Raw genomic sequence first — 20,503 nt, forward strand, 5'->3', positions numbered from 1 at the left:
TTCCGGATAAGGCTCATCATCATCCTCCAGCATGCTGAAAGACAACGAGGAGCGACGGAGTAACGACAACTGCACGATGTCAGTGCAATTACACACAACGATTATCGCTCAAAAGACAGCTTTTGAGCGAATTTTGAGCGATAATCGTTGCGTCCAAATGGGCCTTAAGTCTATTATGATTCCATCCTTGACAATGTTCCCGTGTTGTTTACTCTAGTTATTCACAGTAACATTTTTGCAGTTTTCAAGATGTGCTCTCCTGGTTGGTCATCCCGAAGCACACTAAACAACTACTATAGGACGCTGCCAGGAACAACCAGAGTAAACACCTCAAGGTCACTGCAAGGCAAGGACAAGTTGGAGGATGAAAAAGTTTGCATAAGGAGTATGGGGTATATACCAACTACATGCAGAGCAGTGGTAAATACATCACTGCTGTCATATGCAGCCTTTAAAGGATATGGACACCTTTTGGGATGAGGGGGGGTTGGCATTTAAGTTTTGCAATAGGGTTTAGTTAAAATTCTTCAGTTTGTCTTCTGCAGCTGCTACATATCTCAATAGAAGATCAGTGATGGAGGCTGAGCTGATGACGTAGGCCCTTTGAACAATAATTGTTCAGTGTAAAAGTAAATGCTTGCACGATCTGAACGACAACAAAGATTTGTTTATTGCTCAGATTGTGCATAAAAATCAAACGATGATTGGCCTGTGTAACCAGGCAGTCATTCATCTATGAACGACTGCCTGTTTACTGTGAATGCAGGTGGGTGGGCCAGAATGATTACCGGCTGCTCTGCCTCCATTCACTGAACATTGATCGCACCTATGTAAAAGCACAGGAGCGATTATCACTGGGACAGCACCGACAGTTGTCCCATATGGAAGATCCCTTATGGGCCATTTACACGGGGCGATTATCACTCAAAATGCGTTCACACGAACGAATCTGAGCGACAACCATGCAGTGTAAATGTACAAAAATCGCTCACTATTAGAGATGAGCGAGCACCAAAATGCTCGGGTGCCCGTTGCTCGAGTCGAGCTTTTCGCGATGCACAAGAGTTCGTTTCGAGTAACGAACCCCATTGAAGTCAATGGGCGACTCGAGCATTTTTGTACATGACCGATGCTCGCTAAGGTTTTCATTTGTGCAAATCTGCAAAACCTACGACAGTGATGGAAACACAGAAACGGATAGGGCAGGCGAGGAGCAACATGCTGGGCTGCATCTCAAGTTCCCAGGTCCCACTATTAGGCCGCCTGCACACGGGCGGAAACAAAGCCTGCATAGGAGTGCATTACAATACGCACTCCTATGCAGACGGCTGCGGTTTGGCCGCGCGGCAAACAAGCCGCGGCATGTCCTATTTTTGTGCGGGGCTCGCAGAGCCTCGCACAGATACGTCCCTCACCCGGCCGCCGGCTCCAGTCTGCGCATGTGTCGGCTGCCGGGCAGCCGGCACATGAAAGAGCCGGGGCCGCCGGGCGCGGGTGAGTACGCGCTCGTCTCTGCAGGCGCTCGGGTCGGGTCCCGTGGCGAGAATTCTCGCCGCCGGATCCGACCCGCTCGTCTGCAGGCGGCCTTAAGCCGCAATAGCGGCAAAAGTGCCCCCCCCCCCCCTAACAATTTTTACTTCAGACAAACCCTCATTAGCAAGGCACACTCTAGTTAAGCACCCACACTACCTCCAACCAAGCACAATCACTGCCTGCGGAACACACCGCTGCCTCTTCTCCTGGGTTACATGCTGCCCAAACCCCACCCCCCACCCCACCCCCGCACGACCCTGCGTCCGCAGCGCACACAAAAGTGCCCCTGCGCAGCCCTCATGCCACACCACCCTCATGTCTATTTATAAGTGCGTCTGCCATGAACAGTAACCGAAAGCACACACTGCAGAGGGTTGGCAGAGCCAGGCAGCGACCCTCTTCGAAAGGGAAGGAGAGGGGGGGGGCGATAGACCACATTGCTGTTGAGAATTAATAGATTGACGTTCCATCTTCATTCCAATCCTTTGCCACCTCCATCAGGAGCTGCAAACATGGGCATAAAGGGAACTCAGCTGCCAGCCCAGCACTTCTACACATCTCCACAATGCAGCAATACTCTGTGTGGGAAGTATGTGAGCGGGCCCTGGGTCAGCCTCTGTCCCAGCAAAGACTTGTGTGGCCCAAGGTGCTGCGAGTGACATAGCAATGGGGACTCCATGTGTCCACACACTACTCATTCTGTTTGGGTGTCGGATACCTCATCGACAACGCAAGGGGTAAACCATCTGCACTCTGCACCCTACCCAAGTCTGTCAGTGTTTTGGGGACAGACAGGTACAACTCCGCTATGGCAAGTCTGTGTGCACCCACAGCATGAGTGGCTAGCAGGAACACACAGACGGTACATAAAGAAATCCCATTGCAGTGCCCCGCATAGCTGATATTACGTGAGAGGAAATACATGTTGGCCTCGGACCACAATCCATGCCCTAGTCAGTCTGGGATTTTTTTCGGGCCAGATAGGTAGAACACCGCGATGGGAAGACTTAGTGCACCCATAGTATACACAGACCCCTGTAATATTCCTGTAGCAAAGGTATAAGCTGACCCCAGTAACAGTTATGTTGCAGAAGTCTAGGGAGACCCAAGTAACATTTCTGTAGTAACAGTATAGACAGACCCCAGTAACATTTCATTAGCAGAAGTATAGGCAGACTAGTGTAACATTTCTGTTGTAACAGTATAGACAGAGCCGAGTAACATTTCTGTAGTAACAGTATAGGCAGACCCCAGTAACATTTATGTAGCAGCAGTATTGGCAGACCCCTGTAACATTTCAGTAGCAGCAGTATTGGCAGACCCCTGTAACATTTCAGTAGCAGCAGTACAGGCAGAGCCCAGCATTTGTAACATTTCAGCAGTAACAGGATAGACAGACCCCAGTAACATTTCTGTAGTAACAGTACAGGCAGACCCCAGTAACGTTTCTGTAGCAGCAGTATAGGCAGACCCCAGTACCATTTCTGTAGAAGTAAAGGCAGACCCCAGTAACATGTCTGTCGCCGCAGTATAAGTAGAGCGCGTATATGTCTTTCCCTCTATCAGGGGCCGTCGCCGCACGCTGTGCATGAATTTGCAGGCACACAGAGAGCGGTGTAAAAAAATATGCAATTATTGGCCTGCAGTTGGAGGCTGACAGCGGTTATGTAACGCACATTGCAGTCCCAAAAAAATAACACGCAAGGCTGCAAAAAGGCCTAGCTGGGTAATAGTGAGGCAACTCCCAGCAACCACGCAGTATAATGCACACGGTCACAGGTAGCCCTAAGAAGGAGCTTTTTTTTCAAATTTTTTTGAAAAAGCTAACAGCCTAGATAGCATGTATATGTCTTTCCCTCTATCAGGGGCTGTCGCCGCACGCGATGCATGAATTTGCAGGCACACACAGAGCGGTGTAAAAAATATGCAATTATTGGTCTGCAGTTGGAGGCTGACAGCGGTTATGTAACGCACACTGCAGTCCCAAAAAATTATATGCAAGGCTGCAAAAAGGCCTAGCTGGGTAATAGTGAGGCAACTCCCAGCAGACACACAGTAAAATGCACACGGTCACAGGTAGCCCTAGGAAGGAGCTTTTTTGGGGTACTTGTTGACCGGATTCTACACTACCACTGTCCCTGCCTGACCAGTACTGCCCCTATACTCTGTATAATTGGCTGCAGACTGAGAACGCAATAGTCTGCGCAGCCCAAGATGAAAAAAAAAATTGTGCAAAACTGCTCCCAGCAGCCACAACAGTAATGCACACGGTCAGATGTGGCCCTAAGAAGGACCGTTGGGGTTCTTGAAGATGCAAACAGTAGCCTACCACTCTCCCTATAGCAGGAACAGCACTTTCCCTGATCTCTCCCAGTGTGTGTCTGAGGCGAGCCACGGGCAGGACCGCTTTAAGTACTCGGAGGTCACTTGATCTCGCCAGCCACTCACTGCAGGGGGTGGGATAGGGCTGGAACGTCACAGGAGGAAGTTGTAATACCTTCCCTGCATGTCTATTGGCCAGAAAATGGCGCTAAACATGCAGGGAAGGAAATGGAATTGACTCGAGTACCGCGTAGTGCTCGTCTCGAGTAACGAGCATCTTGAGTACCCTAATACTCGAGCGAGCATCAAGCTCGGACAAGTACGTTCGCTCATCTCTACTCACTATTAATTCACAGGTTCTTATTGTTGACTTTCAGCCAGCATAAAAACCATGTATCACGGGCTTGTCGTTCTGTGTAAACTGTCCCCGCTCAGTGCTTCATGTAGGTGAAGCGCTGAGTGAGAAGTGCTCCAGCAGGGAAGTCTGTCCGTGTAAACGCTCTGCACAACTGCCAACGGCCATAGTGGTGACATCAGCACTTGTGCAGTTGTTTACCTGACTGTCGGACCATTTTCTTCTACACGTTCTTATCAGCCAACTTACAACCACAACAAAAAGTGGAGCTAATAACAAGTGCAGAAGAGAAAAAATAAAAGGTTGGATCGGTAATGTCACCGCTAGTTGCTTCAGCTCGTGCCAAATGTTCAGCCAGGCGGATCATCATTGAGAATCGTTCACCGCTCACATTCCTGTGCAAAACTGAGGGGGGAGTGCTTAAGATTAACGAGAAGTGAGCGAACCAGTGCTGATTTTAATGCCAGCTAAAACTGAGTGGCGAACGAAAAGTGAACGATGTTCTTCGTGTTTAGACGCAAGATTGAGCAACAATAGTTGGGCCATTAGGGTCTTTTCAGAAGGGACAACTGTCGGGCACTTAAGTACTCGAATTCATCCCAGCGATTATCGCCCTTGTGCTTTCACAAAGTAGCGATAATAGTTTAGTGAATGGAGGCGGGCGAGACGGGAATAGTTTCCAGCTGCCCGCCTCCATTCACAGTTAATGGGCAGTCAGCCATAGATGAACGACCGCCTGCTAATACCAGCCGATCATCATTTTGAGTTTTATGGCTGCCCAAACTCAATGACAAACGATTAGCAAAGCGATTTATTGTTCGTTGCTCAGTCACTGGCAGCATTTACACCAAACGATTATAATCTCACGATCCAGTGAGAAACTGAACAATTGTTCCGTGTAAAGGGGCCTTAGGTTACTTTTACCAGGAATGACTGTTGCACACCTAAGCATTTGATAGCTGTCCCAATGATTATCACTCACCGAATGGAGGCTGAACACACCAGAGATCTCATTGGTTGCCTGCACTGATTCAGAGTAAACAGACAGTCCACTTATAGACGAATGACTGTCTGTTTACATGGGCAAACAGTCACTTTGCTGAAAACTAAATAACTCCAATAAGTGAGTGATTCTTGCTCACCTGCCCTGTCAAGTACAGTGTTTACACGGGCCAACAGTTGCCTATAATAACTCTTTTGAGCGATTACATGGGCAACTGTCCACCTGTGTGAAAGTATCCGTAGACTGAATAAAGGGGGTTTGGTACCGTGTTAGAGTGAGAGAAACCAAGTAATCTTGTAGATATGATACCTCTTAATGGCTAACAAAAATACATGATGTAACAGCAAGATTTTGGGTCTTCTATTGATCCTTCATCAGGCTAAAATGAAACTGGTTTGGATGGGGCACATATATAATAGACAGATGCACAGAGAACACCTCCTCTTGATTGAAATACAAATGTTCAAACACAGAAATTTGAGACAGTTTTGCACTCAAAAGAAACTGAGCTGAGACAAATACCTAATCAGTCCACTGAGCTCAGGAATGTGGCAGTTTTATGAGGTGTCTCATCTCTCCTTCAACCTGCACATGGAAGGAGATGCAGCACCATCTATTACATGGCAACATTCTTAAAAATCAAGTTCTGAATTTTTATGAAGTTTAAACAGCTTAAACAGACATAGCATAGAGCAGATGAGCGTTATCATACTGAAGGGCAATTTCAAGTCGCAGCGTCACAGAAGAATTTGGGAGTACAAGTTTATGGCCATGTTTGATACCCTCAAAAATGGAATAAACCTCAGCCCAGGATTCTTGCATAAGTAGAGAATATGAAAGGTCTGAAGAAGGTCTTCCCAATAATTTTTTTTTAAACTTCATAAGAAATTCAGAACTTGACTTGTAAAAAAATATATCTACAAGATTACTTGGTTTCTCTCACTGAGAACAATCACACTTTATCCGTATGCAGGATACCTGCATACAAAACAGTGCTAATTTTAAAAGGAAACTTTAATGCAAAAATTAGTCAGCCTAAAATATGCGCATTTAAGTGAAAAAAAAAAGGTTGTCTCCCACCCCCCCTCTAAAGATGTCCACAGCCCTTATGACCTTGTACTTTAGAGTTGTGACATCAGAAGGCATCTACCGATGACGATTGCCCTTTGAGCTGCAATCAAAATGTAACAAAGCAAATGTTTTCAAAGACAACGAAAGCCGAAAAGGTCTGCTACCCAAATGTCCATAATGACATGTATATCCACTGATACTAAGGGGAATTAGGACGTCTCCCCCTTTTATTTCTTGAGCATTGAATGCACATACACATGACATAAGCAGTGGGCCAACAGCCATCTCTCCCAACTGCGCAATATACACGCACACTCGGCCAACCAGCCGAGAGTGCGTGTGTTTTGTATGTAGTGAAGGGAGAAGGCCATTGAAATCCAACTCCTGCATCCTTATTCTTCTTGACAATTGCCATCGGGAGGCTACCATACACATTAGACAGGCCGATCCCGCTTAAAAAGAAATCGATGGGTTCAGCAGATCTATATGTAATGTGCACAGCCACCTAACTTACTATCTGCACATTAAAATAAAAGACAGCATTAACATAGAAAGGCAACAGATAAGTTACTATATACTAAAGAGCTGGTATTAATTCTTCACTTCACAACTTTAAAATGTACGATATTCACCTTTATGCTTGTGGTAGGCAAATTCTCGACTTGTTAGTGAAAACCATCTTTTGTTAAAACCCTTCTTTCCAATCCGAGTGCGACCCTGTGCTCGTTTGTACATCTCTCTGAAGTAAAAGAAGATCAAAAAGGTTTGGAACATTATAGTTGAATATCAACTGTAAAAGGTTAAAGGTTGGGGTATGCTTACATGAGTAGCAGAACTATTTCTCACCATTATATGACTTGTATACTGCATTTTTCACTAGTTTTCCCCTCCTCCGCCTGAATTGCTAATTGTCAGTCCTCCCTAAGCAGGTGGGTGGAGGAGACTAGCTGCTATGAAGTCTTTTGTATTACATACAGATGAAGAGATTCCGCTCTCCTATATCTCTGTAGCATAAGCTCATAAGTAACAGCATAATGGAGATTCTACAGCAGAACTGAGCAGTGATTTCAGAAGCTATGAGAATATGTGAGTCCTTCCAGCAGTTACCTCCTAACCTCTCCCTTGAACTTCTATGGACAGCATGAGAGAGCAGCAATCAAAGACCACCCTCACATCTTGTAATCCATCTTTATATCTGTTACTAGAGACGAACTTCCCATGAAAACAGGTAGAGGACAACACAACACATTAGAAAGAAAGTGAGATGTCCCTACTAGCTAGCACATAAGAGGGATTTTTCAGCACAAACACATAATTGCCATGGCTCCATATATATGTGTGGCCTCTGCCATTGCCCTTGCCATGTCTATTGTTACCACCACCTGTTTATGGCATCCCTTGTTTCCACCTAGGGACAGTTAAGTGACCCAAGTTTGGGACGTGGGCCATTCTTTTCAGAGTGATCACTCAGCTTTAGGCAAGGGTATTCCCGTATCTAGTACAGAGCTAGATTTCCCCTTTATTTCCTTGGGCGTGTCTGCTGGTTACTATGTGCAGTGTGGACACTGCCCTACATCCATGCTTGGCGTGGTGAGTTTACACTCAGCTCGGACGCAACAGAATAAAAATCGGCTTAACTTTTTTCAGCGGGTTCTTTTGAGTCATCATGGATCTATGGATCCCACTGAGGTATTGGCTAATCAGCTTGAGGCTCTTTTGATGCTGATATTAAGTGACAAACGATTTGGTAAATTCCTAGCAAAGAGTTAGATTTGCCTGATTACTTCTTCCCTTTTTCTGAATCCAAGTTGCAAGTTGTATTTCAAACTGTGTCCCTCGTCCTCAGGTAACGAGTTCCAAAAGGTTGAGGATCATAACGTCTCCATTACAGGGGCACCCACAAACTTGGGATTTTTCTTTGCCGCCATTGTCTGAAGCGTTCTCATGTGGACAATTTTTTTCTGCATTACGTTTACTATACGATGATCCTGATAGGGTCACTATTGCTGAAAAAATTAGAACATTGCACTAGGGACAAGACACCTATTAAAGGCCCAGTGAAACGAGCCGGAGCTAAAAAGTCACCTTTGTTTTGGGTTATCTGACAAAATTAAAGGATTTAATGACTCCGCTTTGTGAAGCGTTGTAGGAATGGGATACTATGATTTTGGCATTTTGTATTGGTCGTAGGGTGAAAGAAAATAAGTGAGCGTTTAGAGGTCACACCTTTGGTGACCTCTGATTCAGAAGGACCCATGCAATAGGGCGCGCTGTAATAAAGGAAGAAGAAACGCTGGGGGAAACGTTTGTCCAAGAACCACTGCTTTAACTGTGGCCGTCAGGTCATTTTGTTCAGGTGTCCCCATTTTGGGATTCTCATTTGGAAAACTAACTGACCTGGAGGTTAAGGGGAAGATTCCTCTGGCCCCACAAATTGCTTGGATGTCATCTTTCAGCTAGTTCTTCCCGCTGAGATAATTCTGAATTCGTGACTGTATTTCTGAATAGTCGTGCTGGGATTAATTTGATTTGCCAAGATGTGGCAAAACAATTGGGAATATTTTTAAAACGTTTAGATTATCCGATTCCCATTTTATCGATTCTGCTCCTCTCTCTCAAAGGCATTTAAAATGGTGTGTTCCTGGTGTTGGTTTGAAAATTGGAATGTTGCATTCAGAAGAAATTAATTTGGTTGTTATGGAGGCTCTCCTTATACCGGTAGTGTTGGAGTTACCATAGCCGGAGTTACATAACCCTGCTGGCGATTGGGAGATGGGAAATATTGTCAGGTGGAACCCTGCCCGTTGGCATGATTGTAGGTCTGTTAATACAGCTATTGTCCAAGGTGATTAATTACCAGAGTTTATCAAGGATTTCTCAGATGTATTCTCTAAAGAAGGAGCGACTAAACTGCCGCCACATACAATGGGCGAGTGCGCCATTGTTCTTATTTCAGGTTTCAAATTACCTAAACCTCGTATGTATAACCTGTCTGGTCTAGAGAGACAGGCCTTAAAAGGAATATATTGTCGACAGTCTTAAGAAGGGTCATGTACGCCCATCTAATTCACCTTTAGCCGCTGAATTCTTTTTGTACGTTTTAAAGAACTCAATAAGATCACCAGGTACAATACCTATCAGTTGTCACGCATTCCCGACTTGTTTAACCTGTTAAATGGAGCCAGCTGGTTTTTGAAGTTGGACGATATCCTTATTTATTCCCCTGATTAGACTTCTCATGTTTAGCATGTGTGACGGGTGTTGTAAGGACTTCCTGCTAATGATTTGTTTGCTTAGGCTACCTACACATGGACAAGCGCGATATCACACTCGTCAACCTGCGTTTTCCTGCAGAGGTGAGGCGGTTTTCAGGCAAAAATCATCTCCCATCCCATCTGTGAAATTCCGATCCTCTTGCATGAGTTTCACATGCAATAGCAGATCGGAAGCATTTCCCATAACACTCGCACGGCATGCGAGAGCCATGTAATGTATTTAAGGTCCCATTAAAATCAATGGGTGATGTGTTTCGAGGAACGCGAAAAAAAAAAAAAAAAAAAAAAAAAAAAATAGAACATGTCATGATTTTTTTCCCCTCGCCACATCGCAGTGAGGGAAAGAATCGGCCATATGTATGACTCCATTCAAAAGAATGGGGTTTATATTTCCGCGAGTTTCGTGAGTCTCAGCGCACAAATCTAGCGCAAGATTCTCAAACGTGTGAAACTGGCCTAAGAGAGAAAAGTGTATATTTGCTATATTATAACTTCTTTTGGTGTTTCCAGATGGATTCAAATAAAGTCTGGTCTGTTTTAGATTGGGTTTTAGAAAATCTTAAGGTACTTTAAAAGGTTTCTGGAATTTGCCAACGATTATCCAAAATTTATATGCAAATTTTTTAATTGTTAAACCTTTGATTGACAGGACCAGGGAGAGTGTTTTTCCATCAATATGGTCCCTGGAAGCGTTAAAAGCTTCCAATACCCGGAAAAAAAATGTTTTATTCCACTGCTCCTGTTCTTATACAGCCAGATTCCTGTAAGCCATTTGTTGTGGAGGTGGATGCTTCTGAGGTGGGAGTGGGAGCAGTTTTGTCTTTGGTACCAGGAAGCTGACAAATCTTTGTGTCTTTGTGCTTTCTTTTTATGGAAATTCTTATTGGCAGAATAGAACTAGGACATTGGGGAAAGCGAGCTTTTGGCTAGTAAATCGGTCTTTGAGGAATGGTGTCAACTCTTAGGAGGGGTTTCAACATAAGGTGATCTTACCGACCACAAAAATCTGGCATATTTGGAGTTTGCAAAGAGACTCAACCCAAGGCAGGCCTGGTGGTTGTTATTCGCTTGCACTTTGTCACACATTGTCCTGGTAGCAAGAAAGTCATAGCTGATGCTCTTTCTAGGCATTTTGTTCTGGTTGTTTCATATGAACGTCCTGTGCCTGTCTGAGGGGGTAGTTGTGTCATCTGTGACTCTTGATCTGGAGGAGCAGATTCGTAAGGCTCAGGATCTGGCTACTTTGGGTCTTCCAGATGGAAAGCCCTTTGTCCCGTTAAACACTTAAGGTTTCAATTAATATCTGAAATGTATAATTCTGTTCTGGATGGACATCTGGCTGTTAATACCAGGAGACTGATAATGAGAATCTTTTGGTGGCCTTCTATGGGACAGAAGGTTTATATAGTTATGTGTCTTTTTGTGATGGTTATGCCAAGTCCCCTCGGAATCTTCCAACTGGGAGGTTGTTGCCATTGCCTGTACCAGAGAAATCTTGGACCCACTTGCCCATGGATTTGATCACCGATTTACCCCCTACCAAGGGCAATACTGTTTCGGTGGTAGTGGAACGGTTTAGCAAGATGCGTCATTTAACGACTCTGCCTACTCTTCAAAATGCAAAAATTGTGGCTACACTAGTTATAACTGATATTGTCAGGTTGCACAGGTTGTCATTTAATATTGTCTCGGATCGAGGTGTTCAGTTTGTGTCTAAATTCTGGCACCTCCTGTGCTGTAGTTTGGGCATCCAACTGTCTTTTACCTCTACATATCATCCAGAGATAAATGGTCAAACAGAAAGATGTAACCAGAGTCTTAAACAATATTTATGGCGTTTTGTTTCTGGCAATCAGGAAGACTGGGCATGTTATTTGCCTTTGGCAGAGTAGTGCACTGAGCAATAGGTCTCTGGAGTCTACTGCCGCCTCTCCTTTTTTCTGTAATTATGGATTCCATCCATGCTTTGGTTCGTTTTCCAAATTTCTCTCTGAGGTACCTGATGAGAATGACGTTTTAGACCATAATTGGATAATTTGAGGGGGAGGTTCAGAAAATCCTTGGGAAGTCAGTGAGAGCTTACAAGAGGGTGGCAGACAGAAATCAGTCGGAGGGCATTAATTTCTGAGTTGGAGATTTGGTTTGGCTGTCCACTAGGAACATTAGGCTTAAACTGCCAGCTTTTAAATTGGGTCTGCGTTTCACAAGTCCATACAAAATCAAAGATGTTATTAACCCTGTCACTTTCAGGCTAGAGATCCCCAGTTCTTTCAAGATTGCTAATGTATTTCACAAATCTTTAATTAAGGAGTAATTCGGGTCAGTAATCCTTTTGGGTTCCTCAGTCATTGCAAAGGGTTAATTCGAAGTCATGTGAAGACTCCCTTCAGTTATCCCTGGTTAGCCAATCTATTATAGTAGGGGGTTATATATTGTAGCCCCTGCTCTTACTGGGTGCTGATTATATTCATCTTATGTTGGTGTAGTTGTTCTGGTCCATATCCCTCAGGTGGCAGTCATTATACTTGAGATAAGTAGCCGTTTTTTGTGTGGGTGTGTGTACATTTATAGGATAGTTGCTTCTGCCATTGTCCCTGCCATGTCTATTGTTAATACCACCTGTTTAGGACATCACCTCTTTCCAACTAGGGACAGTTAGGTGGCCACAGGTTCGGAATGTGGGGCCGCTCTTCTTGGAGGGATCGGCTGATTTAGGCAGTGGTATTCCGTTAGTATAGAGCTAGATTCCCCTTTCCTCCCCCTTGGGAGTCTCCGGTGGTCATTACTCTGTCCAGAGTGGATACTGCCTTACCTTCGTGTTTGGTGTGATGTGTTTACGCTCAGCGTGGACTTAACAATAATTTTAGGTAAATACAGTGAATTGCTATTTGGCTAGTTATCATATTGGCTATCACAGAAACACAAGTTTGTTGAAAGTTCGTGACCATTTAAAAAGCTTTAAAAGCATAAATTTACTTAGATGACAAGTCTCAGCCAAAAAGAACATCTGTTAGTAGTTGACTGGTGCTAAATAAAGCCATGCACTTACCCTTCTTTCAGGATGACCGACTCACTCATTCCACTTGGCTCTTTACTTTCAGTGGATGATATCTCCTCTAAAAACTGCAGTAGAAATAGGAAGAGATGAATTATCCTACCTCTGCAATGCAGCACTCTTGTAGTAGACACTAATCTAACACAATCAGACTGGCTTATCGTTGAATCATCAGCCTGCATACTGTAGACCTGGCAAGCTAAGGGTTTATATGACTGAAGTGCGGTTTACAACATGCACAGCTTTCATAAACCTCAATTCCTTAGGTTTAGCCATACAAATTTTAACCAGTTTCCACCCAAGTGAGTTTTGGCCTATGTGACCAAGCGCCATTTTTCAAATCAGACAGGATTCACGTTAAATGCTAATAACTTTAGAAAGCCATTACTTATCCAAGTGATTTGAAGTTTGTTTTTTGTAACATATTGCATTTTATGGGTGAAAATGTGTGTATCTGGGTAAAGAATTGGCTCAATGATAGAAAGCAGAGGGTGGTAATAAATGGCTCATACTCAGATTGGGCCACCGTCGTTAGCGGGGTGCCACAGGGTTCAGTACTGGGCCCCATTCTGTTCAATATATTTATCAACGACCTGATAGAAGGGCTGCACAGCAAAATATCAATATTTGCAGATGACACAAAATTATACAAGATAATCAATGCAACGGAGGACAATGTGCGGCTACAAAACGGACCTGGATAAGCTGGGGGCTTGGGCTGAAAATGGCAAATGATGTTCAATGTGGATAAATGTAAGGTTATGCACATGGGCAGGAGAAACGGATGTCACCAATATTCACTTAATGGGGTACTGCTAGAGAAAAGTGATATGGAAAAGGATCTGGGGGTATTAGTGGATAATAGACTAAACTGGAGTAACCAATGCCAGTCAGCTGCTGCAAAAGATAATAAAGTCTTGGGGTGCATTAAAAGGAGTATAGGGGCAAGGGACGAGAACACTATCCTCCCACTATATAAGGCAGGCCTCACATGGAATACTGTGTGCAGTTCTGGTCACCGGTGCTCAGGAAAGAGGTTACAGTACTGGAGGGGGTTCAAAGAAGGGCAACTAAACTAATAAACGGAATGAGAGGGCTGGAATACCCAGAGAGGCTATCAAAATAGGGATTATTTACCCGGAAAAAAAAGACGGCTAAGGGGCGACCAAATAACATTGTATAAATACATGAGGGGACAATACAAGGATCTCTCCCATGATCTGTTTATACCCAGGACCGCGACGGCAACAAGAGAGCATCCGCTACGTCTAGAAGAAAGCAGGTTTCATCACCAACACAAAAAGAGGTTCTTTACTGTAAGAGCAGTTGGACTGTGGAACCCTGAGGAAGTGGTGATGGCAAAATCCATCGAGGAGTTTAAAGGGGACTTGATGTCTTTCTGGAGAGGAAGGACATTATAGGATATAAATCTTAGGTTAATTGGTAATCCTGGTATACAGGCAATTAGGAACAATTAGGGGTTGATCCAGGGAACAGTCTGATTGCCATTAGGGAGTCGGGAAGGAATTTTTCCCCCCAAATGCGCTAATTGGCTCCTGCCTCTTGGTTTTTTTTGCCTTCCTCTGGATCAACAACACAGGAGGATAAACAGGCTGAACTAGATGGACATAGTATGTAAGGCCGAATGAAGACAATCTTACTATGTCAGGGGTAAATTTTGGCCAATATGCCTTGCATTTATTTATAAAAATACCTGAAATTTGTTGTAAATTTGGAAAAATAAGCAGTTTTCAAAATGTGAAATTTTCTGCTTGCAAGACAGATTGTTATACCCCATTTTAAAAACTACTTCCCTGATAGTATTCATAACGGCATTTGTTAACCCTTTAAGTGTATCATAGAAATTAAAGCAAAGTGAAGGCAACATTTAAAAATTTAAGTTTTCTTGCAGATTTTCAATTGTAAACCATTTTTTTTCCTGTATCAGAGCCAGAGCTATCGGTTAAATAAAACTCAATATTTATTACCCCAATTCCGCAGTTCTTAGAAATATTCCAGTGTGGCCCTAGTGTGCGCCATCACTTAAACACAGGCCTTAGAAATGAAGAAGATTTTGCGGCCTCCCTTTTATTAGGATTTTTTCAAAGCACTATTTCAGGTTCGCCGAAGCCAAGAGGTTCCAAGCATTAACCCCTTGAGTGGCACGCCCGGAAATTTTCCGGGATGAGCTCCACTGCTCATAGTGACATAGCCCGGAAGATTTCCGGGCTATGTATCACTATCGGAGCTGCAGAGCACAATGCCACAAGCTGTGACAGTGTGCTCTGCCTGCACAGACCCACAGAGAACAAAGCCAGGGCTTTGAAAAACCAGCAGAAGATATTGCCGGCATATCGGCAATCTCCTGCTTTGTTTACAGGTTGCCATAGAGACCATCGGCTTGTCAGAAGCAAGCCGATGGTCTCTGTGACAGGGAGAGCTTACAGCAGAGATCAGAGAAAACCTCCGATCTCTGCTGTGTTAACCCTTTACATGCTGCAGTCTATGTGACTGCAGCATGTAAAGGGCTGTCACTGCAGCATGTAAAGGGCTGTCACCATCGGACCCCCGGAATGTGATCAGGGGGTCCTGATGGGTCCCTGTGGAAGTCCCGTAAAGGAACAAAAAAAAAAAAAGTTAAAAATTATTAAAAAAAAAAATTATAAAAAACACTTGTCTCCCTTTACTTTGTAAAAAATCAAAAATACAATCACACATGTGGTATCCATGCGTCGTAATGACCCAGAGAAGGAAGTTTATACATTATTTAACCCCTTAATGACATGGCCCCTTTTTTTCTTTTTTCCCCATTTCTTTTTTTCCTCCCTCCTGTTTAAAAAATCACAACTTGTCCCGCAAAAAACAAGCCCTTATATGGCCATGTCAATGGAAAAATGAAAAAGTTATGGCTCTTGAGACGCAACTGCAAAACTAGTTGAAATTCAATGATTAGACCATTTTAAAAAACCTGCCCTGGTGGGCACGACAGGGTGGTAGGAAACATGCCACTCAAGGGGTTAAAACCAGCTTCTTGAAGAGACCCACTTTGGAAACTACACTATTCCAGGAATTCATTTTGGAGTGTTGAACATTTTGATCCCACCGGTGGCTTGTGGAATTTGTTAACATTGGCATTGAAAAGTTATAAATTCTGTTTTTGTATTAATATACAAGTTTACCCCTAAAATTTTTACATTTTCAGGAAGGGGTATAGGAGAAAAATCATCCCATAATTTGTTATTCAATTTCTCCCAACCATGGAAATGCCCCATATGTGGACATAACTCCCTGATTTCAGGTGTCTGCAGACTGAGATCGAGGAGCTCCAATGCGGTGGGGAGATGCCCGCACCAGCACACCGCATAGCCGTTTAAAATGCCATGCAGAGTTAGTTGCATATAGCCCAGACGGTTAAATTCTATGGGAGGTCCAGAAGAGCTTAAACACATCGCCGTTAGCTAACCTTTTTAACATCTGCCGTGTAGGTTTCTTCCTCGAACATCTTGTAGAATTCACACATGAATGGTTCTTTGAAACTGGACTGTGGAGAGGACAAAACACAGTTTTAAAGTTGCAGGACTCAGGATGAAAAAGAAAACAAAAAACGGACCCCCCCCCCCCCCCCACACACACACACACACACACAAAATTCAACCCTGATGAAACTCACAGTTTTACTTTTTGACAAACAGCCAACGCTTCCAAGAGTTTGAATGGTTTTTGATATGAGTGTCAACACACGAGATGTCTGCGCGTCCTGTGCGAGAGAAACAGGTTTATGGAACCCTAAAAATATTTATGCAGAATCAAGAAATGTCCATACGTCGAGTCTTCTCTATTGAAGGATACGGCTAAGAGGGACATACAATATCCTCATACGTGTCCTAAGTGTAGACCTTGGTGAGAACTAGAAGATATCCTTTGCTAGAAGCCTCTTTATAAAACAGCCACATAGCAGCATCAAGGGTTATGTAAAATGTGCATTTCCCCCCAAAGTTGTAGGCAAGTACCATACCCCATATGTACGCTCCTTTACGCAATTCAAACGTCTCAAATGATAGGCTTCTTTGACAACAGACGTTGGATATAAAATAGGCCATCAGCGTTGTACCTTGAAAAGTCCTTTTAAGCCAATGGTTCTGTTCCATTAAGCTTCTACAGCCCCCGATAGTTAACTCGCTCTCTGCAAATTTCCCTGCTAAGGGTCTTCTTGCTGACCCAATGTTTACAGGCTGCAGCACCCAGATTTCAAGAGGTCATAGACTTCTGCAGCCAATCACAGAGAGTGACTTTTTGCTGCAGCCTATAAACAGAACGTCAGCGAAGAGACCCAAAGCAGTCAGGGAGGAACTTGTGGGGAGAGCTCTTAATCATTTTTTTTCCCACACGAATGTGGTGATGGCAAACTCACTAAAAGAGTTTAAAAGGGGTCTGGATGCCTTTTTTGAGTGTAACAATATTACACGTAATAGTCTCTGACTACTTCAGAAGGGTCATAAATCCAGAGATTATTCTGATTAGTAAATTTGAAGTCAGAAATTTCTTTCCCCTAAAATGAGGAAAATTGGCTTCCAATTGCCCCTTTAGACAACGAGAATCGGTCAAAAATCGCTCAAAGCAGTCTTTTTAGCGATTCTTATTGCGTGTAAATGTACTGACTGTGCAGTTTTCGTGCAGGAGTTGTTGATCACTCACTTCAAGTTTTCTTGAATTGAGTGATCAGCTGTTATCAGCGCAGCCGATTATCACAGCCAGCTGAGCTGATCAGATTCTCTGTGCATGTCCTGCTGTGAATTCACAGTGGGGCACGTGCTGTAAGCGTGCAGAACAATACAGCTGTTTGCTTATGCAAAACAGCTGTATTGTTCTATTAGTGGCCACAGCTGTGTCCCGCTCTGGCTGCATAACTGTAAAGCAGCTACTTGGCTACTATAAAGGTATGCACAGATGATCGCTCAAAAATGTCACTTAAACAGTCATTTGAGTGCCTTTGAAGCCATCGGTCAGTGTAAATGGGGTCATACTCGTGGGGTTTTATTGCCTTTCCCTGGATCAGCATTGGGGGTAATAGGCTGAACTAGATGGACATATGAGTTGTTTCAGGCATGCACGCTATGTTACTATGTAGCATATAGTACATTTCAAGGCTGCAAACCTCTTCCTCAGATAAAGCTGGAAGATGTACAGCTCTGGTTGAAACATAGGCCTTAACTGAGCTCTGACAAGAGGCCAACATTCAGCTTCTCATCTCCGGTTTTGTGCACAGCCAAAAACTATTTTTTAGCCATAGCTGTACACCTGCCATCTTTACCGGAGGAAGAGGCTTGCAGGTTTGAAATGCACTGTGCACTGTTTTTTTCCATAACAAGAGGAGTCCGGTTCACTTCTTGACTCTAGCATTTTGATTTCCATTGCAAGAAGGTTGAGCTAGTTCCAGTTTTTTTGCATTCTCTCAAAACTGTCTATAAGCCCTTTCTCTAGTGTGGTGCCGCCTGAGTCGGTAGCACTCAGCCAATTAATTGGCACCATCATTAACCTACTGCCTAGAACCAATGCTTCTCTAACTAGGGATGCGCCACAATTTTTCTCCTCTGGTCCTTCTTATCCATAGCAACGTATCATATCTCATTTCGCCGAAGTCATCTGAAATATGTATCCCGATTGGTACTTAGACAACTGCTCCTTTTTTCTTTGCACTAGTTTTCATAATCCTCTTCCATTCTATTGATCTGGCTCGGCTTTGCTTATCACATTTAGTTTTTAGATTTCTTTAACAAAATGGTAAATACAAAAAAAGAATTTTGCATGGCTATTCCATTGTAACGAATATACCATGCATGCAACCAATAGGATGACTGTTTTGAGGTAGTAACACTACAGTTGCATTAACTTACTGGATGATGGGATCTCAAATGGAAGATATGAGGAGACACAACAGCTACAGCAAAGAATCTCAAAAAGACAAAACCGCTGACAGCTGAGTACTGAACATGGCGGTCATCTGCGGAGATAAATACATTTGTTACAATAGGCATTCGAGTATATGAGACCCCTTTAGACCACAGGAACTTAGTCCTGGCCCATAAGCTACTTACATAAAGTGCAATGCAACATTCAACTTACTGAGAGGATTGAACACAAGAAAACAACTCAAGCAAGAGACAGTGGAATGTCCAACAAATACAGGTATCCCTGCATCACCAGCTGAGCGTTATGATATCACGTCAGATACAATTAGTAATATAGACTGATGTACTGCAAATACCGGGCATCTCAAAAGTGCGGAAATACATATACAATATACATAGTTTGGCAGATAGTGATTCAATTTTGCATACAAGCTGTGTGAAAAAAGATGAAAACGGTTAGGTCATGTCCCCAATATACGGCCATTTTGAATGCTGCCATCTTGGATTCAACTAATTTTTCCAACAACAAGGTAGATGTGTGATATATCAAATCGGTAGTGAATTTCACCAGAAAAACAATGGTGTGCTTCATTTTAGCAGAACTTCATTAGTTCTTTTGTTAACTCAATGGTTTTTTTTTCCATTACAAGCAATGTGAATGATGGTGCTATCCCAAGCAAAACATGTTGAGATCATCGTTCCGTCAGGTGAATGAAGCATACGCGTCATCTCTGAAGATTTCAATCAATGCCACCCAGCCAGACCTCCCATTATCCACAGTGCAGTTGCAAAACTTCTTTCCAAATTCCAAAAAAACAGGTTCTGTCACTGATACACCAAAATCTGTACAACCAAAACCAGTTATTGATGAAGCAACAGCAACCCCGCTGTTCTGGCCTCATTAAGTAAGAGTCCATAACTCGTCATCTGTCTCAAGAATGTGGGGTTAGCCGTACCTTCAGACAGAACCTTACAGATTGTAGACGCTGCAAAACCGGACAAAGGATGACCCAGGCCGTTGGACAGAATTTGCAGAATGGATAACAGAAACTTCAGATGACTAACATTCACATTGCCCGGAATAAAGAAAAATCACAGTGTTAACATGAGAGAATAAAGTAATCTTAATAATGAAGCACATTACCGATATTCTGGTGAAATTCAATGCCAATTTGATATATAATATATTACTTTCCCATTAGAAAAATTTGAGTTGAGTCAAAGATGGCGGCATTCAAAAGGTCATGTTAGTGACATTGCCTAACAGGTTTCCTCCTTGCCCCGCACCTCATATACAAAACTGGATTACCATCTGCCAAACTTTTTCCATTCTATATGGGCGTTTCCACATTTTTGAGACCCCCTGTACAATAACAAGAACTGTGGTTTCAAAAAGTTTTAGAAGAATTCTAGTAGTATAAATAATCCCCAAAGTACCTGTAAGGCATTAAATCACTTATCAATATTAGCTGCAGCAGCACATCTACGCACATCTGTCTACTTTCCTTCCCCTTCTCCTCTACATAGACATCTATGGACAGCATAAGACAGTAGAGAACCAATTATACAATTAAAAATACCCCTTCGAGTTGAGCCCCATATCACACGCGTCTGGCTGTCACAGTAGACACCTGTATTTTAACATAAAGCATGAAATGACTGCACTACAAGGCTGGAATGGAACAAAGAAGGTCGTCTTGTTCTCAAAGTGTACCTGTCCCCCTACTCCTTTTTGGTGAGCTGAACCAATATGCATGTGAACACTACATAAAAGGCTCAGTCGCAACCAGTGGAATCAATGATGCATGAGGAATTTGTATCTCGTGGCTCTCGGAGATCATCTGTATTACAGATATCTACAGTCTCTATGGGAGAAGGTATACTTGTAACAAGCCACACTGGGGAGGGAAGAAAAAAAAAAAAAAAGAACAAAACTGCAAAACTAGGGAGAGCATGTGGGTGATGTGCGAAGTGATTGAG

The 20,503-nt window shown here is 43.3% G+C and overlaps 1 protein-coding gene across 1 annotated transcript in view; it reads right to left on the bottom strand.

Annotated features, from left to right (window-relative positions):
- RASA2 (RAS p21 protein activator 2) overlaps positions 1-20,503 on the bottom strand; it is a 110,303-nt gene that overhangs the window by 14,217 nt on the left and 75,583 nt on the right. Inside the window, exons 15-19 of the mRNA XM_066598149.1 lie at positions 18,509-18,615; positions 16,285-16,371; positions 16,078-16,155; positions 12,609-12,682; positions 6,917-7,023 (exon numbers count right to left, since the gene is read on the bottom strand). Coding sequence (XP_066454246.1) covers positions 6,917-7,023; positions 12,609-12,682; positions 16,078-16,155; positions 16,285-16,371; positions 18,509-18,615 — 453 coding nt within the window. The remainder of the gene's footprint in view (positions 1-6,916; positions 7,024-12,608; positions 12,683-16,077; positions 16,156-16,284; positions 16,372-18,508; positions 18,616-20,503) is intronic.

Source organism: Eleutherodactylus coqui, chromosome 1 (assembly GCF_035609145.1).
Source record: "Eleutherodactylus coqui strain aEleCoq1 chromosome 1, aEleCoq1.hap1, whole genome shotgun sequence".
NCBI lineage: Eukaryota > Metazoa > Chordata > Amphibia > Anura > Eleutherodactylidae > Eleutherodactylus > Eleutherodactylus coqui.